The 24,414-nt window shown below is 39.5% G+C and overlaps 1 protein-coding gene across 1 annotated transcript; it reads left to right on the plus strand.

Annotated features, from left to right (window-relative positions):
- Positions 1–132: 132 nt before the first annotated feature.
- Positions 133–24,414, plus strand: LOC132863116 (myosin-IIIb). Its single transcript, XM_060895714.1, has 30 exons — positions 133–409; positions 657–722; positions 2,457–2,587; positions 3,780–3,882; positions 7,162–7,264; positions 7,617–7,773; positions 8,087–8,189; positions 8,278–8,403; positions 9,775–9,883; positions 10,143–10,259; positions 10,564–10,664; positions 11,370–11,456; positions 12,289–12,354; positions 12,770–12,883; positions 12,980–13,091; positions 13,977–14,020; positions 14,104–14,169; positions 14,244–14,363; positions 15,147–15,232; positions 15,312–15,359; positions 15,497–15,544; positions 15,697–15,788; positions 17,143–17,316; positions 17,411–17,541; positions 18,281–18,477; positions 18,588–18,677; positions 19,182–19,347; positions 19,917–20,243; positions 21,848–21,899; positions 21,984–24,414. Exons 1-30 carry the CDS (start codon positions 302–304, stop codon positions 21,989–21,991), a joined length of 3,252 nt encoding a protein of 1,083 aa, XP_060751697.1. The 5' UTR covers positions 133–301; the 3' UTR covers positions 21,992–24,414.

Consider the following 24,414-nt stretch of genomic DNA (forward strand, 5'->3'; position numbering starts at 1 on the left):
CACACTTTTTTGAAATGCAAATTATCCCGACTATGCATTTAATATGCAAATCAGTCCGTCGCGTCATATGTCGCCATCTAGTGACCACTTTGCACAACATCCGGGTAGGTGAGAGTTAAACGGCGTATGTGCTGGAGGCGGAGGCGCCGCTTCTTAAGGTGTAGTGATAGATAGTGTTAGTTAGAGACAGGCAAAGGAACCAGGAGACCTTATATATAGAGAGCACATGTACTGAGCCAATGGGGCTACAAAACCGCTCTACCGGTCAGTTTTAAACGTTTAAGGCATCCTTAAAGGAACCATGGAGGAACAAGCCCATGTTCAGGAAGATCTGGCGACTCTGTCAGATTTGGACGAGAAGAGTTTACTCGAATCACTGACTAGAAGATTCAGCCATAGTAACATTTATGTAAGTAAAACTCCACGTTAGCATGTTTATTTTCTGAATATTCTCTGATATGGGGGACATATTGGGGTTTATTCATCACCTACTACAGGTTTTTACACTTATTTCCTCACTGAAGTTGAACTTTATGAAGATTTAATAAGTGAGATGCTGTTGTTCTGCTCTGACTCCTAGCACAAACATTAGCAAACCTGAAGCAGGAATGACAACGTTGCCTTCTAACTGTGTGGTTTTTTTCCCTCTTTAACAGACTTATATTGGGGATATTTTGGTCGCTGTGAACCCATTCAAGCAGCTCCCACTGTATGGCAAAGAGGTAAAAGTAGTCATGAACGTTTTGTTTAGTTTATCCAGGCTTTTATTTGAATTTAGTTGTGTTACTTTAAATGTACTTCCTCATAACAAGGCAGCAAACTAATCAGTGACACTGACAAAGCAGTTTTTTCAACAACAACAACAATAATAATAATAATAATAATATTCAGCTTAACTTCATTTTAAAATGTCTGTTTCTTGTATCTAATACATACATATATATCACAAAGATGCATTATATTTCTATCACCAATAGGAGAGTTTAAGACAATCCATCTCAATGTTATTTGAACTGATTGTTTGTCATGTTTGCTAAAGTTTAATCATGAGGGACCAGTATAAGATGTCAGCACCTTTTATTCCAGTTCACCTGAGGTTAATACATCATTAAAACTTTTTTTTAATTCATGCATCCTAATGATATAGTACATCTTAATGTTTTAGTGGGTCTGGAGAATATCCCAGGAAGCCTGAGTGTGAGGTAGATTTTGATGTGTAACATGGATATAACTGTTGTCCAGAACATCATAAACACCTACAATTAGTTTCTGGCTGTGTCTCAAACCTCCCTGGTTCACTAGTCTCTCTCGGTCTCTCTCTCTCTCTCTCTCTCGGTCTCTCTCTCTCTCTCTCTCGGTCTCTCTCTCTCTCCGTCTCTCTCTCTCTCTCTCTCTCTCTCTCTCTCTCTCTCTCTCTCTCTCTGTCTTTCTCTCTCTTTCTATCTATCTATTTATCTATCACATCACTCAATCGCAACATCCTCCCTGTGCTCTGGAACGTTAAATTTAAAAAAAAATCCCACAATGCACTGCAAAGAAAAAAAAACAAAACACAGGGAGCAATAACCTTCTCTTACTAGAAATCTGGACGTCATGTTTTCTGATGTCTCAGCTCAGAAAACATGGCAGACAAACTCAGTCGTTGTTCTAGCTCTCAACGGATTACACGCACGTGTTATTTTGTTCCAGAATTAGTTTGCTTGAGTCTAATGACTTTTAAAAATCCACTATCTAGCTTACAAATCTGTTTGATGTACCGTGATAGACAAAAGTAATGAAAAGATAATGACCGAAATTGCTCCTGCCTGTTGTTGGTAAATGCCAGTGATGATGTTTTACAACGCAGTTGTGTCACCATAAATTGAGTGTCCTCGTTTGTCATTACTCATCCTCTGTGCCCTTCATTAATTATTTTAATTATTATTATTATATATCATTATTGCTGCTTCTGTTTGCTTTGTTGTTTCGTTGCTGAAGAGTAAGGGTGGTTACATGGATAATGCAATATAGGATAGTAAACCAAATAGAAATGCAATAAAAATGAATAATTGAATTGAAATGATTCCCAGAGAAAAAGTCCTAGTATAAGCAGGAATTGGCCCTGAACAACAGGAAAAAAAGAAAAAAAATTTTAGCAAACATTAATCAAACATCATCCTGTCAACTGTCTTACTCTTGTCAGTTTAATTTAAGAAAATGAGAAATAATCTTAATGGCTTTTAACTGAGCAAAATAGCAATAATTACAATAAATGCATCGCCTGTTGCTATAACATTGTTCCTGATAACAGATGCTTTCTAAAATCAAAGGGAAATAAATAAATACATACATACATAAATAAATAAATGAATCTTAAATAAATGAATGAATCTTTTTTTTATGTAGTAAAAAAAAACATCCCATCCACCTGGAAAATTATTAATAATAGTAACAAATTGATGATGATGTCTTTTCAGGTGTCAGAGAAGTACAAGTGCCATGAGAAAAGAGCTTTACCTCCACATATATTTGCTGTTGCTGACAGAGCATACCAGTCCATGCTGGGCCGTCTGGCCACGGGGCCGAAAAACCAGTGCATCGTAATCAGGTGAGTTTTTTTTGTTTTTAATTTGTGTTCTTAGACCACATTTTACTCTACAGCCTGTCCAAAGCTCTTCTAGGTGTAATCTGCTTTAGTTTGACTTCAACTCTGACATGTAAAGTCTGGTCTATTAGAACATTCCTGTTTAGACAAGCTAGGACTAGACAAACGGAGGAAAAGTTGATGCACTCTGGTGATATTCCAATATGTGGTGAAGCCACTGAATCACAGGTGAAGCCACAATCAAAGCTTTGCATGTGATTGTGATTCTTTTTTGGGGGGAATTTTTCCATTGTACAGGTCAGACTCCCTTTTTTTTTTTTTTTTTTAATTCTTAACTGTTACTATGGTTACATTAGTGTTGAGAATTTGAACCTGCATGTTCAAGTGCATACAGATGACCTCTAAGCTCTTATTTTCCCTGGACTCCATGCTGCTATGGACGAATGAGGAGGTGTGTGTGGTGAAAGCTCGATAATCGGCTCGACGACAGGGAGCACAATTTCACTTGTGACAGCACACCTGGTCGGCCATGTTTGCATGATCGTGATGAGGGATGTAAATATGGAGTCTTTTTTTTTTTTTTTTTTTTTTTTTTTTTTTTAAATGTTAATCTAATCAGCATTAAAGGAACACAATATTCTTTCCTTCACTGTTTGTTAGTCTGTGTGCATTTCACTCATCATCAGGCTATAAGCTGTCTATAAGTGGTGATGGAGCGCTTGTTTTTCACACCTCGGCTTTCTCCGAAGTCTTTATTTATAATGCGAGTTTTTTTTTTCTGCCTAATAAATTTCCAAAGGTTAGCAAAGCAATCAGCTGCATAAGCAAAGGTCAGCAGGGCTTCCTTGTGGTCACAAGCATGTATTTGCAAGTTCCATTGGTCATGCAAATGAGACCGAATTGGCAGAAAGTTTTAGATTTACACGTCAAGTGGTCCAGAGCACAATCCCCATCATGTATTTGCTTATCAAATACATGCTTTTTTTTTTTTTTTTTTTTTTTTTTTTTTTTTTTTTTTTTAAATTGCACATTTTAAGGTCTTGAAAGTTTGGTCTGGTTCATGACGTAGGAGGAATTTTAGAGCTGTTTCTGGATGTTCTATACAGTACAAATCCAACTGAACTACATTTTAGCTTAAACGTATTAACTGCGTTACTGGTTTTGTTTTATCTCTTCCCTTTTTTTTGTACTTCAGTGGTGAAAGCGGTGCAGGAAAAACTGAAAGCACAAAGCTTCTACTGCGGCAGCTTATGGAGCTTTGCCGTGCGAACTCTCAGCTCGAGCAGCAGATCCTGCAGGTAAGTGATGTGGCCATGCTTATTTGAATATAACCTTGTCGTTTGCACATGTCTGAACCCAAGCTGCGCATAGGACCGGGGGTTGATTCAGCTAATGTTGACATTGCTGAGATTTGAGTCTCTGTATCACATGTGTGGGCTCAGTGAGTAAAAAATACAAACTTGGATGCTACTATAGAGTCTCACCTAAGAACTTCTTCTGTAACCATAAGACTGTCCTGTGCTCACCCCAGGACTCCTGAATCCATGTTCAGCAGCATAGAGTTGTAGTAGAGTAACAGATTATAATCCTGTTACCCCACACGAGGGCGGTTTCTTTGTCATGCCACATTGAGTTTTTTTTTTTGTCTGTTATAGAAGAATAGAAGCCTTTATTTTGTCACATACATTACACCATGGTGAAATTGTTTCTTCGCATATCCCAAATTTGGAGGTTGGGGTCAGAGCACATGGTCAGCCATGATACCTTGCCCCTGGAATAGTGAGATTTACAGTGGAACAGTGGCAGCTTGGCAAAGCTGGGGCTTGAACCCTGATCCTCCAAACAACAACCCTAACCCTAACCCCAGAGCCTTAACTACTTGAACCAACACGTCTAGTATTTCTGCAAAGCTTTGTTTGTGACGGTGTCTGTCGTTTGAATCAAATCTAATAAATTAGATTTTTTTTTTAAAAAATTTTGATCTGCTCACACAGTGTGAATAAGCTCCAGGCGTCTGGGTCCAGTGTTGTTTTTAATCTGTTACAGACCTGAGCTCATGATGACTTTGCTGCATGTAAATGAACGGTGAGTTTCTGAGGCCAGGTTGAGGTTATTATAATCATATGCAGCTGGTGAAGACCGACACCGACTGAACTCTCGTGACTCAGCAGCTCTCTAGTAGTGCCTGAGAAACAGACGAGATTACAGACGAGATTACATGCAAGTAAATTCTACATCCGTTCTCAGACCCTCAAGGAGACAAGTTTGTTTCTGTGGTGACCTCTTCACTGGAGCAAAGGCTCTGCTCCCTTATGAATAATACAAACATGAATTTCTCGTTATGCCAGCAGCAGAATTACTCACAAACACGTCATCATTCGATTGCCGGCATGTTTTCTGGGTGAAGCGACAGCAAAGAAATGAAGCCTATCCGGACATCCAAACATTAGCTGTAGCCTGAATGAGCAGGTTTATCTCCTTTCTGTTTGCAATGGAAACAGTTGGTTTCACGGTTGTTCGAGCCCGGGTTTACTAAAGGGCGTGTGTTAAAACCGAGAGGAAAATTATGGATGTGTAAAATGTTTATTAGGATCTCTGGGTGTATAATTAAGCTGTCAGTGGTGAATGAAACGTGCAGTACAAGCTTTAATCATGTGCTTCAGCTTGAGGTTACAGCAGGGGCCTGTAATTATCAGACACTTTCATTTATTTTATTTTTTTTTTAAATGAAATTGAGGTTCACCTGCGAGATGTTTGCAGCATTGTGGCTGAATGTTGGTCATTTTCTCTGGACAGATAGTGTTGAAATGTCCGTCTTCTTCCCAAGATTCAGTTCCTGTGCCAAATTATCCTTTAGTCTTTTGTGCCCAATCACAGGGTGTTGGAATGGAGCTCATTGGGATTGTTCTTCGTGCTGCTTTCAGGTCGTCCTGCAGCTCCTCTTCCTCTGCCCTCTGACTGCCTCTTTATTTTTCTTCCCTTCCTCATCATTAGTCTGAGAAAGTGTCCGAAAATCTTACATGGCACACGTTTGGCCTGTTAGTTACAATTCCTTAAACTTTTTGCCAGCGTGTTAATAAACCGGTTTTGGTGACGGAGATGTTTTCAGGCTTTGTTGTGCACTGCAGCTTTTTAGCTTGCACCATTAAAAATTTCATTGCTCAGTACTTTGCCACGCTTCTTAACTTTCATCTTTAAGTGACCTCTTTTATATAGTTTACTAACAAATAACAAGTCAGGACTTTACAGTGGCTTCGACAACACTGTACATTTTCTGCATCAGGTTAATCTGGTTAAAAAAAAAAAAGATTTGAAGAATAAATCTGTAAAAACACTTAGTTGTGTATAATTTCCCTGGGATATTCCCCAGTATAGGTTCAGAGATTGCTGTGTAAGTCTTCTCCAGATTTTCACATCTGTCTCAACAGGTCAGGCTGTCAGGAAATGGGAAAGGAGAGGGGCTTAAAAGGAGAGAGAGAGAGACTGTGTGAAACTTTAGTAAGTGTGGGAAGCATTCCCCTCTGGGAGATTGTGTCATATGGCTGAGTAACTTGGCACAGGTCCGCCCTCAGGTCCGCACCTTTCAAAAGGACAGCCTTCCAGGGAATTGACTTTGATACCGAATGCCACATTCATATCACTTATTTATTACGTTCCCCACATATACCCTTTTGTTTGTCAGGCGTATTGTCTGTCATGCAATAGATTTGCAGTTGCTGCTGCTCAAGCGTAACTTGAGTCATGGGAGGATCTCCAGAAGGAGCACGAAAGAGTTCCACCAAGTCAAAGCAAACTGTTTTCCAGGCTTCATGTCGGTATTTTTTTGGGTGGGTGGGGGTTTCCTCTCTTGTGTCCTTCCTCATGGTTTGTGGACTTCAGGCGAAGCTGCTTAAACAGCACATCCTCACTGAGATGTCATAGGACACGGTTTGATCTGCCCACGTGGCACGTTTGTATTGAAACTCGTCCTTCCTCTTTTCATTAAATACAAAGCGCACTGTTGGTACTGACGAACACCTCATTTTCCTCATCTTGGATTTTAAATAAATAAAAACCAGGCTGCTCTTCAGTCCTCAGTCCTGATACAGTTTGATAAACCATGGTTATGTTTACTCTATGAAAGAGGTTTGGAGATGCCTGTAATGGAGGACTAACTTTTTCCATTAGCTGACTCATGGTTTTTATTTCTGCAGGCATACTGAACTCCGTATTAGCTGCAGATTTCTTTTGCTTCTCATTAGCAGCATACAGCAGGCCTTCAGGGCGTGATGGCTTTATACCTTTCTTGCCGTTTACCAGGCATCAGCGAGAGGATTCGTTTTTGGCACCTAGGATTATTTTCCTAACAAACGTTTCGAAGGCGGATCATCGTGAAAGGTTATTCCTGACGCTCGCTGTGCACTCGAATAGTAACACCTGTAGACGTCTGTGTAAAATCTAGACACCGCTGCATGGGAGAATTTTAAGGGGGTCAGACATTTCTAAGATACTCAAATCAGCTCAGCTAGTGAAAACAACCAACAACCAGGCCATGGTTAAAGTTACAGAGATTTATTTATTTTCTCTCCTTTTTGTAGGTCAACCCTCTTCTCGAGGTGTTTGGGAATGCGCAGACAGTCATGAACGACAACAGTAGTCGGTTCGGAAAGTATATTCAGCTCCGCTTTCAAAACTCTTCAGGTGAGTTTATTATTAGAAAACAGCAATAAAGAGCAAAAAAAAACACCAAACTAATGAAGTCCAACACTAAGCATCACAGATGGCAGATGATGACAGTGAGGGGGAAATAATCATTCAGACACTGTTGTTGTTGTTGTTATTGAATATAGTTCCAGTGCTTCTATATACATCAAATTTCCATGTAATATCTTTTGGCATGGAAAAAAATAAATAAAAAACAAAGTATGTATTCATATGCATAAGAAAGCTACTGTGCAATGAGCTGAATAGCAAAAACCCAAGTGTGTGAATACTTTTTTTTCACTGTGTATACTGTGGTCAGTCCTAACACCGTCTCCACTCACTCTTCTAGTAAAAGGAGCCAAAATCAACGAGTATCTGTTAGAAAAGTCCCGCGTGGTCCACCAAGACGAAGGTGAGAGGAATTTCCACATCTTTTACTGCATGCTCGCTGGCATTTCTGCACAGGACAAGGAGATGTATGGCCTCCTGGACCCGACTCAGTACCGGTGAGTCATGTTGTGATGTCGTGTAGCAACAGATTAGAGCAGCTGTAGTAAAACACCTCATTTTGTTTCAGGGTGGAAACTATTTCAGGAATGACAGGCCAGTTTTTATCTTTCGGGTTGCTTCATGCAAGTTTGTCCCACCCCCTGGTTTTGTTTGTTTTAGAAGGAGGTGTGGCTTTGCCATCATGCTTTTTATAGTGTGTTGACACACAATACATTCTTTTGTGGAATTTCTCTTTGTTTTTATTCCAACTCCTTTTATCTCATTATGCCACAGTTCTGCCTCATGAATGTCCACTTGTCTGTGTCCTAGTTACCTGAACGGGCGATTTGGTCAGGGTGATATGGTGCAACACTGGAGTGAAAAGTACAACGAAGTGTCCAATGCCATGGATATGGTGGGCTTCGAGGAGCAGGTGAAATTTACCCCTGGTGCACCCCTAAGCTCTCACTGTTCTATCACGCTTCTCGGTGCTTACATATGCTCTCGCATGTCACTTTCAGGAAAAGGTGGACATGCTGACCATCCTGGCCGGGATTCTGTCTCTGGGAAATATCACGTTTGAGCCGACTGAGAACGAAGCGCTGAAAGTGAGCGAGACATCAAAGGGCTGGCTCAAAGCCACGGCGGTGAGTTTACTCATTCGCATCAGGAACAAAAGGATTTAATAAGTAAAGCTTAAAGGACTTGCAGGTTATAGGGAAACGGTATCCGATGTGGTGGTGTGATACCGCCGTGATGTCATCACTCTGATATTGATTATTATTTACTAATATCTGCACATTCTGAAGTGTTTTCTTCCAACAAACAACAGCAAATATCATAGAGACATCAGGTTTTTGTGAATTAAAAAAAATAAACCCTATTAGAAGCGCCTTGCATATAGACAAATTCAGTTGTTACTATAAAAATGTTATATTAGATTGGGCACGTTAATATAAACCCGCTGTTTGAATTATAGCCTGTGTCTGTTCAACAGCATTTTACTATAAAGAAAGAAAATGAGCTGATCTTGTTTGTTCTTTCAAAATATTGAACGTAGTAAGAATACTTCACGCTTTGTGTATTGATTTGACCTGGACATACGAGCCTCTCTGCTGGTACGCAAGAACTACGGAGTTCCATGAACGAAGTAAACAAAGCAGTCGCTGTGCTTGTTTTCCACACGTCCTTTAATCAACTCTCTCCTCATTTACAGAATACAGCTGCAATATTACACCCAGTTTCTCTGTCGACGCCGGGTGTAAATATTTAATGCTTTTTAGATTAGTTGAGATCATGAGATCATCACGGAGCTGTTTCTGTGCTTCGACATGTTCTTACAGACGTGAGGTGAAGGTGAAGGAATATAGCTGGAGGATTTATCTTTCCTGCACATGCGTAGTAAAATAAACAGGCTCATTGTTTGCCTAAATGCCCCAGCGTAGAAACAGACCTCAGGCCTGTATTCTGTATAGAGAAAGGTTAAGTGGCCACGCAGCCGCCTTTCTTCCCCACCTGATAATCAAACAGATGAATTATGGGCAGCTCTGGCACAATTAAACTCCGTAGAGCAAAGGTTGGCTTGTTGTCGCTGGCTGCATCTGGCTGTTTGTGATAAGATGGGTGGAACCGTTAAATGTCACAAGAGGCTATATTTAGATTGTGTCATGATTTCAGCATGACTACATATAGCTGATCATATGACATTTCCCTAAAATTGTTTACCAGACTCCCTATAGGTTTAGTAAACCTTCATTACAGCATCTGTCATGGCTAGATAAAAAAAATGTTTAATTATTAGCATGACTCTGAAATGATCTCTCGCTCTCTTTTTTATATATATATATTACACACACACACATTTTTGTGGGGAGAAAAAAATGCAGTCTGATGCATGCTATTTGTTTAGAAACTTATTGGAAAGACTGCTTGAAATTCTCTATAGCTGACACTTTTAGGTTTTTATATTATGGTCTCACACTGGATGAGATCTCTGACCTCAACATTTCCCCCCTCAGGGTCAGTTTGGTGTTCAGGAGGAAGACTTAATGAGGTGTCTCACCTGCACCATGTCTGTAACAAGAGGGGAATCCATCCACCGCTTCCACAACCAGCAACAAGCTGAAGGTATGATTTCCTGCCTGCTATGGATCAGTTGCTTCATTGATGCTACATTTTTAATGACGCTGCTCCTGCTCTTTCACTGTTCAAACCTGATGTGTGTACAAGGACCAGCACTTACTTTTAGAAGAACGTGCTTGAAACGCTTGGCCGCGCTGGCCTGAGTTTTGTAAGGGAAATCCAGCTTACCACATGCTGATCGTCGGTGATGAAAGCTTTTATTTGAGTTCCCTAACTGCATGTGTCTGATCTTTATTCCTTTCAGATGCCAGAGATTCAATTGCCAAAGTGGTGTACGGCCGAGTGTTCGGCTGGATCGTTAGTAAAATTAACGAGCTGTTGACGCATAAACTGGATACAAACATTGAGCTGAGTGAAATAGGTAAAGATTTGAATGGAATACTTCTACTTATTAATATGACAGGAAAAAAATCAGTAGTACGGATCAGTCAATGCTCACATTATTAGGTTTCATGTCAAAGACAGGTTCCAGTTGTACCTCAGATCATCTAATAGTCTCCAGAACTTCTTATACACACATGATTTGCTATGGTAATGATAATACAGATGTTTTCCTATTCATATGAACAAGCAACAGAATCTACAAATTCTGCTAGAGGTACAAACAGATGTAGGATTTGTAATATGTAACTTTCTACCCAAAGCCTGATTTTGACTCATTGCAGGTATTCTCGACATCTTTGGGTTTGAGAACTTTGCTGTGAACCGATTCGAGCAGCTCTGCATCAATCTTGCGAATGAGCAGCTACAGTATTTTTTTAATCATGTAAGTACTTACACACACACACATGACCCAGTGACACTAAAAACCATGTGCTGTACAGTGCCTCCAGAATTTCACCCAGTTTATTGTGATTGAAAGATTAAAATGCTTGGATTTTGTAACGGCTGTCTTCAAAATTTGCGATGCAACTTGTAGAGTTTTTCACTCGAATGGCAGGATTGAAGACACAACGTAATTGCTTTCTATAATAGCTGCTCTATCACCGAGATCTTTGGCTGAATGTGTGTCTTGTCCCAAATTGGCTGAAAATCTGGTAAATTTAAAAATAAAAATGTTAAAAAGCTCCTCTTAATAGTGGAGAGTTTGTTTGATTCTTTTCTAAAATCCGGGGACTTTCAGTGGTAAATTCAGTGATCACAATTATTTATGGTGGGAAATTAAGGGCTAAATGAAGGGATATGTTGGAGGGAGAGAGAAAGAGAGGGAGAGAAAGAGCTCAGTACGTTATAAGATTTGTGAAGGAAAGCATTTTTAATTGCTACATTTGAAAATGGGCAAACACATGACACACACACACACACACACCTTCTCTAACTATCTCACTAATGTTTGCTCATATAATCCAGTGAGGAGCTTCTACAGCCTCACCCTGACCTTACCTTTCTTCCAACTGCCACACGTCATGTTTTATATTATTTTCCTGCTGCTCCTTAAAATTATTAATTGCAGCATTTCCTCTTTCCACAGCACATTTTTCTAATGGAGCAGAATGAGTACAAAGAGGAGGGAATCCAGTGGGAGACCATCACCTTCAAGGATAACAAACCAATTCTGGTAGATTCTCTCTTGGTCTTGATCTCGATGTTGCACCACACATTCTCTCTTTTCTTTCCCTTCACGTCTGTCTATGAGGTGGCAGCAGCAGAGAGTTTGGCAGTCTGAAGTTCTGTGGTTAAACCCATGAACAGGAAACGACGTGTGCACGAACCACGTCTACGTTCTCAGCTGCATACCAGGATATTTTCACCCTCTCGCATCGGTGCTATACTTCAAGTGGCCTTCGAATAGAAAAAGGTCAACTTATAAAATGTTATAGTCTGGGTGTAGGGTCTACGGTTTTTATTGTATTATGTTTGATACGGAAAAACCTCAATGTTTCACGCTGCCTAATAAATATTAACCCTGGCTGGTAATTATGGCTGTGTGCAGCTGCTGCTTCACCTTAAAGGTGTGAATTTATTTTGGGGTAAAGTGCACTAAAGGAAATGGCAGAAATGACAGGAAATCTTAATATAGATTTAGTTGCCCATCAGATATCAGGCTCATTATTAAATGTGTTGCATTAATAATTTGGCCATGTATTAGGTTGAGAAATTTAAACATTTATTTATTTATTTATTTGTTAGTTATAGGACTGCTTGCTATTGAGATAATGAGGTTTGGATTTAACCCAGTCAATTAAAAAGTAACTCTATGGATGCAATTTTTTTTTTGTAACAACCACAGCTTTAAGAACCATGGTGTTAAATAGGTCCAGGATAAATTTTGATTTTACAGTATGAAAATATTATCTTTTTTTAAAAAAAACCAACTAAGCCAGTTGCAGCTGCAGGTCTGACATCAACTTGATTCAGAGAGTAATGATTAGAAACACTGTCTCCCTCAGGACCTGTTCTTAACGAAGCCCATTGGGATTCTGTCCTTGCTGGATGAGCAGAGTGCCTTTCCTCAGGTGAGCAGATGAGGTCTAGAACCACACGTCATTCATTTGGGAGCAGTGGATCGTCTGTTTGTTTGCATACATCCTGTTGGCTTCTCAAGTCAAATGATCATTGTTGGATAACACTAGAGCTTGTTCTACATACAGCGTATTTAAATATTGCTTAAGTATTCAGCTGTTCGTTTCAAAAAGTTCATGGGGTGAATACTTATGCAAAGAACCGCAGGAATTAGTAACTGAAGCTAGACAAGAGAAGATATCCACATTAGCAAATATCTTTTTAAGCATTAGTCATGTAGCTCCTTCACAAGATCCCTAATTTAAGGGTTGCATGTTTGAAAGCCTCTCAGTGGTCTGGAAAACTATATGATTTGAGTTAAGAAATTTCCCTTTTAATTCATAAGGTTTTTTTTTTTCCTACCCGCAGGCCACAGATGGAAACTTGGTAGACAAGCTGAACAGCAAATTCAAAGCCAACCCCCACTTTGAGGTGGTCCGGAGCCATAGCCCTCTCTTTACTGTCGTGCACTATGCTGGAAAGGTAGAACAGAAGACAAGGAGAAGGGAGAAAAGAAATATTGACTTGCAGGACAATATAAATGTTGGAATATGAGTAATGATTTCCTGGTGTGTACAGGTGCAATATAATGCTAGCGGTTTCCTGGAAAAGAACCGGGACAACATTCCAGCCAGCATTCGCACTCTGTTCATCAACAGTGTTACGCCGCTCCTCAGTGTCCTCTTTGCTGGTAGGTCGACATGAGTCACAACACAGAACAGGGCTGGGAATTAAAAACAAGTAAATAATTCACACCACCTTGTTTAAACATTGATGTTCATAATCATCGCAACACTTTTACTACACCACCACCTCCTGGGCAACTGGAAAAGTGCAGCTTGCTAGATTAATTTTCTGCCCAGTACAGATGGATTTAATTTCATTAGAACATCCAGTCAGACCTAAGGTGGTTATATAATATATAAATATATATAATATATAAATAAAATTTAATTTAAACTGCCATTAATAAAGTCCCAGGGGGCACGGTGGCTTAGTGGTTAGCACGTTCGCCTCACACCTCCAGGGTTGGGGGTTCGATTCCCGCCTCCGCCTTGTGTGTGTGGAGTTTGCATGTTCTCCCCGTGCCTCGGGGGTTTCCTCCGGGTAGTCCGGTTTCCTCCCCCGGTCCAAAGACATGCATGGTAGGTTGATTGGCATCTCTGGAAAATTGTCCGTAGTGTGTGATTGCGTGAGTGAATGAGTGTGTGTGTGTGCCCTGTGATGGGTTGGCACTCCGTCCAGGGGTGTATCCTGCCTTGATGCCCGATGATGCCTGAGATAGGCACAGGCTCCCCGTGACCCGAGGTAGTTCGGATAAGCGGTAGAAAATGAGTGAGTGAGTGAGTGAGAGTAATAAAGTCCTACAAATCCTAAAGGGTATAAAGTGAGCCAAGTGACTGTCAAAGAACATTTAAATCTAGATTTAAAGGCATCCATAAAGACATAAAAGCTGTGATAGTTGTGATTAACAGGAGCTCGGTCTCAGCTACGGCTCAGAACTGCTTCAGATCAACAATACAGACTTTAATCGTTGTAAAATGTGTGTTTTTATTTTTTTTTCTTGTGTTTGTAGCTACAATTTCCAGAACAGGGACGTTGATGCCACGGAAAGCAAAGGTAAATCCTGATATTTTGATGTTCTTAGTGATTACAAAATGGGGAAAAAGGTGGATTATTTTGCCTCTTTTGTTGTTTGTAAGATGGTCAACTTTGTAGATGACAACTTCAACTCCACCAGGAAGCAGTCTGTCGGCACACAGTTCAAGGTAAAGAGCCGTTGCTGTTAACGAGACGCGTTATTGATTAACTTCACGCCTATAATGGAGTTGATTTTGTCCAGCACTCCCTGGCCGTACTGATGGAGAAGATGTTTGCTGCCAGTCCGCACTTTGTGAGATGCATCAAACCCAACAGCAGCAAGTTGCCCGATCAGGTGGACAGTAAACTCATCATGGATCAGGCAGGTCACTTTTAAAGGTCCTCGTGATCATTCACTCTTTTCTTATTGTCTTACACATGGCTTTGACCAGTGCTTGTTGTGAAGTCTGGGTTCAGTGTGTCTCTGGTCTGTGCATTTTTATGTGCACAGACCTTCTATTCCTTTTTTTTTTTTTGGAAAGTCACATGACTAGAGAACATGTCTCTTACTGCAGCACCACCTACTGAGCAAACACAAAAGTGCAGTTTAGTAAGTTAAGATTTAGTTGTTTAAACTCGTTGTGCAGACATTAACATGTGCACTTTGTTAATGGACAAAAAACAGACCCCCAAAAAGAAAACAATTATTACATGTAATAATATACATATTTTTTTTTACTTATTTTTGTATGGCAAAATAATTATATTTAGAAAATAAAGGAAAAAAGAGTAAAGGATTCTAACAAAATATTTATGGTAAAATATTTGCAATAAATTAAAAAATAAATAAATAGATAGATAAATAAGCCTGAATGACATACAAAATTAAAAACTACATATTAAAAAAAACTAAATATTTAAATGAAATGCAAATTCTCATCCTTACAAAATGTTTGAGTGGCTGATTTTAAAGTGTTTTTTTTTTTTGTGATGTAGAAAAAAAAACTGCTACGTATCAAAATGTTTGTGTTACTGCATCACCATATGGTGTTGCTCATTTATTATTTTCTTTCATGGCTCTCAGTACTGTACAGTAGACATTAAACTGCTAGTCATTCTGTTACACTATTAATGCTCTGATGTTTTTAATCCTTGTTCTCCTTAGCTGCGGTACAATGGCCTGCTGGAGACGATCCGCATTCGAAGAGAAGGTTTCTCCTGGCGACCGTCTTTTAAAGAGTTTGTACAGAGGTAAATAAGTGTCTGAGTTGTGTTTTTGTTTGTTTTGAATCTTCAGTGTTTAATTTCAGCCGAATCTTTTAATCATCAGATATAACATCCTGCTGCTTAAACCGGATCTGCCGCTGGACAAAGAAAGGTAAATAATTCATCCCAAACCCCGGTGAATTAAATCCATGTTTATTTATCTACCTGTTATATACTGTATGAATTCTGAGAATCTGTGAATGTATATTTTATTTATTTTGATAACTTAATCTCTTTTTTATCTGCCAGCTGTATGTCAATTCTTAATACCACAGAGCTTCGTGGCTGGAAGTGCGGGTAGGTTTGGTCCTCCCCTCCACACACACACACACTCACACGCAATCAAAAAAAAAAGGATATTTCTTATCCATCATCTCCTTCATTAAATTTACAACATGTAATATCCTCAGGGAATAAAAGACTAACCTTTTACCTTCTCTCTCTCTTAGTTCATCTCGGTTATTTTTTAAATACTGGCACCAGGATGAGTTGGCACGTCTCCTAGAGAGGCTTGGGAAAGCAGCTGTTATCATTCAGAAGAGTGAGTAGAACTGAAACCCAGTATTTGTTTAACCTATTGAATAATGGAGCATTTGAATCGGTGCCTACATCCGTTGCTCATAATTGCTCCTTGACAGCCACCAGCTTTCTGTTCAATCACACGACATTATACCTAAACCTTAAATTGGTTACTCTGACACATGACTGAAACCAGCAGGCGATCCAGTCACGAAAGAACATGACCAGACTTGAACAAACTGATATAATTTGTTTTTGTTTTTTTTTCCTGTATCATGGTCATAAAGTTCTGTTGCTTTCCACTTTTGTTTTTTTGTGGATTATAGAATAAAAGATCATGGGCAGAAATGAAGGCATTTTTATTTTTTTTTAAATCTATCCACACTTTAATGGCTCGATATTTTCAACAGTAAAGGCTGTTGTTTGGGGAAAATCTTTCTGAATTTCTTGTGGTCAAATAGCAGCCTGTGTCTTTTATCACCCAACGTCGTCCAACAGTTATATGAAAGTGCTCGAATCCGGATTGTTTTATTGTGCAGACCACAAGCTGATTCTTGCCGTCACTTTACTACTTAATGGATTATTTAAAGCCACCTTGTTCCATGTCAGCTGGCAACCGACCTGCACAGCAGTGACACTGATATTTTAGTGTGAGCAGCTGGTATTAAAAGCTGACTGAACAAAACTCCACAGTGCTGATGCGCTCACTGTCATGACATCTGGCCCTAATGTTTTCTTTCACCGATGGAGAGGTAACAGGCTCATGAGCTGTGCATAACAAACAGCTGTGGCTTCAGACAGTAAGTGTATACATACTGCACGTACAACAAATGGTAGGTGAATCTGATGAAAGATAAAGCAGTAAGCACTATATGAACATTAGGAAGATGCCTTGACATGAAGGAAATTCTCAGAAGTGCTTTCTTAAAAAAACAGCATGCCTGCCAGCTACAGTAGTTCTCGGCATGGTTTTATTTTTTTTGAGGGAACAGGAATGTGTTGTACTACTACTGTGATCCAATACAATTTATGAGCTTAAGCTTTTTACTGATCCACTGGGAGAAATGGAGCTAATAATTCATGTCACGTCTAATTCGGAAACCAATGTTTTGTGAGGAAGATGATGTTTAATAAACTGTACGTTTGAACACAAAAGCTCTTGTTTTATAGTATACTAGTTTATTGAAGGATGTCACTACTTCTGATCCTTTTCCTCTGTTCATATGATTCTTCATTGAGCTCAGGGTTTGATTAATTTTGTGCAGAAAATTCAGACTGGTTGTATCACTAACAGAAAACTCTTCAATTATAATGACAGTACAGTATGTATGTATTTTGTAATGATAATTCATCTCTTGTGGTGCTCTGTTTTAAAGATTACCGTGCAGTGAGCTCCAGGAAAAAGTACTTGGTCCTTCTGGCTGAAGTCAAGAGGCAACAGCAGGCCCAGCGAGAGAGGGAAGAAAGAGAAGAAGAGGAGAGACGAAGGCAGGAGCTTCTGGAAAAGGAAGAGAGAAACAAGCGCTTGCTTGTGGAGCAAGAAAACAAGAGTAAGACACCAAGGCATTTTATTACTATCCTTTTTACCTTGTTTCATGCTCGATGAGGAAACTGAACTCGCCGTTTTGTGGGTGTTTCTTTTAGGGCCAGTTTCTCCTCCAGTACCTCTACCCAGGAAGAAAAAACCTCAGCCCAGGCCTCGGGCCATTCTCGCCGCACTAGCCCTTGCACCTCATCTAGCGCCTGTACCTCGGCCGCGCAGTAAGCATTTTGAGGTGAGAGTCTGTATCTGCTACATTACACACTACTGGACAACAAGCAACCAAGCTCACCGCATGAGGACTGGATTTGTAGCTGGTTGAACCTTCATTCAATGTTCAGTACTACTATTCAATGCTACTGTACCTTTATCGATCAGTTTCTGTCCCTCAGTCAAGACGGGTAATAAAAGTGCTGAATAATTTCAAATCAAAATAATTGTTCATTTTCACAGATTTTAAATGCTGCAGCAGGCAGCTGGTTATTATTCTGAGCTAGAATGATGCAGGACATTTACATTTGGCAGATGCATTCATAGAGATTTAAGATTAAGATTTCATAAGTGAATACACAATTTTCCAGTAAAGCAATTTCAATCTGTGTTCTAACAAAACTAATTAGAGCACATTCTATATATTGTGTTCTGAAAAAATAAATGTTAATATAAATAAACTGCCAAAAAAGTTATTCCTGTAAAAAAAAAAAATACACTTATTGACCGTCACAAATCAGTAATCGATATTAAAATAAATATTAAATATTACTGAACTCAAAAAAGTTTAGTTCGAAGTCATAAATAAGATTCACCTATCTGATGTAAGCACACCGGTCAAATAGGAGCACAATTTGGTCTGTCATCCATTCTAATTAAAACGTCTTTACACGTAAACGAAAGAATAAATAAAAAGTCAGTGGCTTGTTAGGAAATCACCACATCATTAACCATGAACGCTCTTTAACACCTGTGTTGTACAGGCCACTCCATTTGATAACGACCTGCATGAGAACAGTGATTTGATGGCCCTTCTGGCTCAGGAGGTGGATGAGGAGTGGGCCAATGAGAAAAGGAAAAAGAGGAGTAACACCATTCGCTGGTTCAAAGAAACGCAGGCCCGCAAAGTGGCCAAAAATGGCACTTTCCCTTGCTGGTTCCATGGCATGATCACTCGGAGGTTTGTTTATTTAGACAGGGGAGAAGATTGGGCATTGAGTCGCTGCCTTCTACTGATAATGCAGACCGTATACGCTGGTCGTGACATCACTTATTTTTTTTTTGTTTTAGGCAAGCGGAGGATCTGCTGACTGACAAGCCTCTTGGCTGTTTTTTGATTCGAGTGGGACAAAGTCGAGAAGGATACACACTCACATACAGGTGAAACTTTTGTACTGTGACCTAGAACATTGTTCAATTTTTAACCCTTAAGCTTTCACAACCTAAAAACCACTGATGTTTTCAAGCATGTTTGAAATTCTTCAAACAAAAGTCATGCTTCATGTGCAGCAGAATCCGGTTTATCAGCATTAGTGTGAGAGGGTAAAATATAAGCGCAAGGTCATAACGTACAATATGTCAGAACGTAGGGTTGTTCGAAAAAAACAGCTTGTTTCTATTCAAAACAATACAGGCACACTTTATCGACTGCTCCCACATTTTTCAGGATCAGGTGCATTTCAAATGGAATTTCTCCAGGTGAAAGGTCACAGCATGTGAATCTCATCTGTGTGTGTAGGATGAACACCTACATCTACAAAACGGCATGTTACAAATGATGAGTCACATAGTGTGAGCAGTAAAGCGCTTGAGCGATTGTGAGTGTGTCCTAAGCGTCATTTAAACTGACCGATTCCTAATGTCGATCTGTGTCCTGAAACACAGGGGTGCCGACCGGCCTCGTCACTACATGATCGAGACGCAAAGTAACGGGAAATACGTGATTCTTGGCGAGGACCGGGCGCATGCATCCCTGCTTGAACTTGTCCAGTATCACACACAAGTGGGAATCAAGCCGTTTATGGAACTCCTCACAGAGCCATGTGGACAGGTGAGTTACACTCTTACATGTCAAGGATGACGATATAGCCAGTTTTATTCTTGCCTTGGTCTTTTTCAGGAGTTGGGGAATCACTGGTATTAGATGATACAGGCCTCCAGATATAGAGAAAGTGAATGAACTGAATTAATCTGTAAGATTAATTACACTAAAGTGTAATTACACTGATTGTTACACTAAAGAGACAACAGAATCATGAACTTTTAGTCTAAATAATATTCAGAAAAACTTACACCTGGCTGCCAGTTTCATTTGGCTAGAAAATAAAATTAAAGAAAAGACCAAACTTACAAACTACCAGAAGGATTCAACATTCGAACTGATATTTATTTAAATGGGTTGAAATTCACTATACTGATCCTACAGAGATTTTAATAAACAGTCTAACATCATAAATGATCAAAGAACCTTAATTTTAGTATGAGGGAATTTATCTTCAAGAAAAACACACCACAGCTGTGTGATCGGAGATTACCGAGAAGACATCTGCAGGAGGAATTAGGTTATTTTATTCAGTGAAGATGATGGATATTAATGCTGTCTGTCTCCTCCTAAAACAGACATGTGACCATGACCCTGACTATGAAGAGCTGAAGGCTTTGCTGGGGCCTGGCCTATCTGACAGCAGCAACACAGACTCAAACAACCTCAATGATATGGACCATGTGCACGTCGAAATGCAGAGGCTCTTTCAGCCTCCGGGGCAGAACCCGGAACTGGAGGCTACAAAAGCCCCTGTCCTGAGGCGTGTGTCTGATAGATACAGACGTGTAGACGCTGCTGAGACGGATCAGAAAGGAGACGAGGGTGTGGAGAAAGGCAAACCTGTCCCTCGCATGTACCCTTCCATCCGCTTAGCCATGAGGGAGATCCAACAGATCCAACAGGTTTAAATGCACTCTCGCTCTACACTCTGTTAGGCTTATTGTAATCTTTGACCCAGAAATACTAGAAATCTCTGACAATCTTCATGAATAACTCACAGACAGAAATGTAATGTTTTGCAGTGGACATACACAGTGATAAAAAAAAAAAGTAGTGATTAGCAATTACACCGGGGGGAAACCTATATGCTGCTGAAAAAAATAATGAGAGAAAAGTAGTTTTCGAACAAAGTAGAATTCAGTCAAGACTTTGGTTCTGTTCCACAATTGTCATTTTAAGATATCTGACTCACAAATTCGCTGACCTTCAACACAAAGAGGATTTCAGCTTTAATATCATAATATTAGTGATGTGTGTGTGTGTCTTAAGAAATTTTTTCCCCACAACAAATCTTCATTTCTGAAGTCAACACTCGGGCAATCTGACCTACAGTCAACTTGCACTAGACAAAGACAAATCTAAAAGGCCGCTTCTCTGATTACAGAGGCACTCTGTGTATAATTGAAGCCTTTGTGTACAAAGGAGGTGGTGTTTACAACGAAAAGAAGGGTTGCAACAAAAGATTTCTGTGGTTCAAGATTATTAGAGACTAAAGCAACGACTTCTAATTTTGTTCCACATTTTGCACAAAGTTGCATGAAGCAAAATCAATCTGAACTGATAAGAGTTGGATCCAGAAAGTGAAAATAGTCTACAACTCATCTCATGTGAATGGACATGTTTGGGGTTTTTAGTCATAGTTATACTTTCAAATAAGAAATACATTTCCTTTGAGCTATAAAGTTTTCCCTAAAAGGTGATAAACACCAAATTTACATTTCCTGTATGAGTTTAGACCTGTAGTGTACTAAATATTTCTTTGGCCCTGATATGTTTAGGATTCGAAACTTAAATATTTCCTTTATATCCCCCAAGTAATGCCTCCGGAAACTCAAATCAGTTACAGGGTTTTAATGAGGTAAACCTTGATCAAACGTGTACAAACATGTACAAAACTTGATTTGGCTGTCTGAGGACACAACCTTTCCTGGAGGTGTAGAAGGCAGGGCTAAATTTTGGTGCACTTTAGGTTTTGCCAATACACAGATTTAAAGTTCTCATCTTGTAGTTTTGAGTGAGTAAAATCGAACTAAAACTAAAGTCGCTGTGCTAATTCAGTGAATTCAGTAGGGTTTTATAAAAGTAAGGCGCTAAAATGTATCCCGTAGTTAGAAGTACTCATGACCTCTTGTACAAAATTAAAGCACCACTTCAGGTGATTTGCATTTTATTTCCTGTATTCCAGATTTAAATGATTACACATTTAATTTTTTGTTCATATGTTTGTTAAAAGAATCCATTCATAATTTTGTTTGCAATAGATGACAAAGGTGTCTGACCTCATATCAAACCATTCAGAAGACATCTGCACACTTGTTGTGAAAGGGTGGAGGTTGTTTCCTCCTGTTCAGACATGAGTCTTGATGCCGATTTAAATAAAAAAAAAAAAAAACAACAAAAAAAAAATCTTTCATCAGTACGTTCACTGTGCACCATTGAGGAGGACATAAAGCCATTGGTTGGTCTCTGTATAAACTTGTTTTATGTCTTTCTTGCATGCACACAGCAGTTCTCAGGCAACCCAGAGCAAAACCGTTGGGCACCCTGGAGGAAGAAAGGTAAATGTTCAACCACTTATTCCCAACATGGGCCTGTGTGTACAGGTCTCTTCTTTATACCAACACTGCTTTCATGTTTTCCAGATTCCTAACAGAAGGAAGGACGACAACACGGGGCTTTTTTTTTTGTTGCTGCTACATACGATAAAATGTGAATGGCTGAAATGGAAGCGGAGGCCTGTATGTGAATGGGGCTTGAACAAATTGAGAGAAATTCCTCAAAATGGAGAGCATTAGAATTTTGTTTACCAGGGTCTGTTTGGGCTTTGTTTATTCGTTATTTTTATGTAGATATTTAATTTTTAACTTATGTATTGATGGCATGGGACACTTAATAAACGCTGTCTGATTTCGTATGCTTCCATCAGTCTGGGTTGTAGTATTCATAGATAAAAAGTGTCTTCAGCAGTGTTAGGATTGGGCCAGCAGCTGTATGAGATTAAAACTGACACGAAGATAGTGTATTGAGGATAAGTCTTTTTCCACCTTTAAACTGAAAAAGCATCCAATAAATGTCAAATGAAGAAACTAGAAAAAAAGAAAAGGGGACATTTTTTACAGTTACCTGGTTGCATAAGTGTTTTACTTTCACATTTTGTAATACAGTGTTTTGGGCTAAGATTCTTTACATCAGCTTGACTATCTTGATTTGTTCCACTCCATTAAATATTCTAGATTTATTAAAAATCATGTGCACAGCCCTTTTCAAATTATTCTGCAGGTGTTCATTAGGATTACGTTCCAAAACACTGATCATCTTTAAGCCAATTCTTTCTTGACTTATTTGTGTGCGAGTCCTTGCCATGATAGAAAGGGACATTTTTCTTTATCCACAGCTATTTAAATACACAGATGTTGTGCCAAAATACATGGAGCTATTTGTTTCTTTTTAACCTGAATAGAGCTTCAGGCCAACCTAAAGATAAGCAGCCCAACAGCATGATGCTGCAATCACCATGCTTCATACTTATCTTTTTAAAATCATATCCGTAAATGGTCTAACCTGGTCTGATTTTTGCCACATACAGTTTACCCTGTTACAAATATATTAACGGTCTAGAATTCTCTAGAATCCATATCTTCCATTTCAACCTCTCCACCACCATGACCAAAGAACTGTCAAAGGTTGTCAGGAACAAGATTGTAGATCTGCACAAGGCTGAAATTGGCTACAAGACCCATCAGCAAGAAGCTTGGTGAGAAAGAGACCACTGTTGGTGCAATAATTAGAAAATGGAAGAAATCAAGGCAACAAGATAAGTCAATCGCCCTGGCTCTGGAGCGCCATGCAAGATCTCACCTCGTGGGGTAAGGATGATTCTGAGAAATGTGAGGGATCCAGAATTACATGGGAGGAGCTTGTTAATGATCTCAAGGGAGCTGGGACCACAGTCACCAAGAAAACCATTGGTAACACACTTTGCCATAATGGATTGAGATCCTTCAGTGCCAGCAAGGTCTGTGCCTGCAAGGTTTACAATGAACACTTGAATGATACAGAGAAGGCTTGGGAGAATGTGATGTCATCAGATGAGCCAAAATTTGAGCTCTTTGGTATCAACTCAACTTGCCGTGTTTGGAGGCAGAGAAATGCTGAATGACCCCAAGAACACCATCCACACTGTCAAACACTGAGGTGGAAACATTCTGCCTTGTAGCTGTTTCTCTGCTAAGGGTACAGGAAGACTTCACCACATTGAGGGGCTGACGAACAGGGCTACGTACTGTAAAATCTTAGATGAGAGCCTCCTGGCATCAGCCAGAACACTGAAGATGAGTCATGGATGAGTCTTGCAGCATGACAATGACCCAAAACATACAGCCAAAACAGCAAAGGAGCGGCTCAAGAAGAAGCACATTACGATCCTGGAGTGGCCTAGCCGGTCTCCGTACCTTAATCCCAAAAAAATCTGCAGAAGGTTGTCAAGCAAAAGCCTCGAAACCTTCAGGATTTGGAGAGTATCTGTAAAGAGGAGTGGACAAAAATCCTTCCTATGATCTGCGCAACCTGGTGAACAACTACAAGATACGACTGACCTGTTCTTGCCAACAAGGGATTTTCCTACAAGTACTAATTCATGATTTGCTTGAGAATCAGATACTTATTTCACTCAATGAAATACAAATGAATTCATAACCTTTAATGTTTTTTCCTGTACTCTCTGTTAAAATTAACCTACGATAAAAAATTATGGACCGATCATATCACAACTTACAAAATCAGCAGGAGATCAAGTAATTATTTCCTCCACTGTAGTTTTGGATGCTTTTTCTTCTTCTACTGTCTAGCCATCCTATACCATAAAGATTTTGTGAAGATGATGAGATTGTTGTCACATGCAATAAGACACCAGAACTGACCCTATATGCAGTTCAAGAAAATCCAAACCAGTCAATCTTTATTTAGGGGTTAATCAGAATTACTTTAATGATGACGGCTTCATCAAGTGTATTGATGACATGAAGTTTGGTTTGCTGTATCACATTAAAGCTATTAAAGCTGGACAAAGTTTTA

This window comes from Tachysurus vachellii, chromosome 20, assembly GCF_030014155.1.
Source record: "Tachysurus vachellii isolate PV-2020 chromosome 20, HZAU_Pvac_v1, whole genome shotgun sequence".
Classification (NCBI taxonomy): Eukaryota; Metazoa; Chordata; class Actinopteri; order Siluriformes; family Bagridae; genus Tachysurus; species Tachysurus vachellii.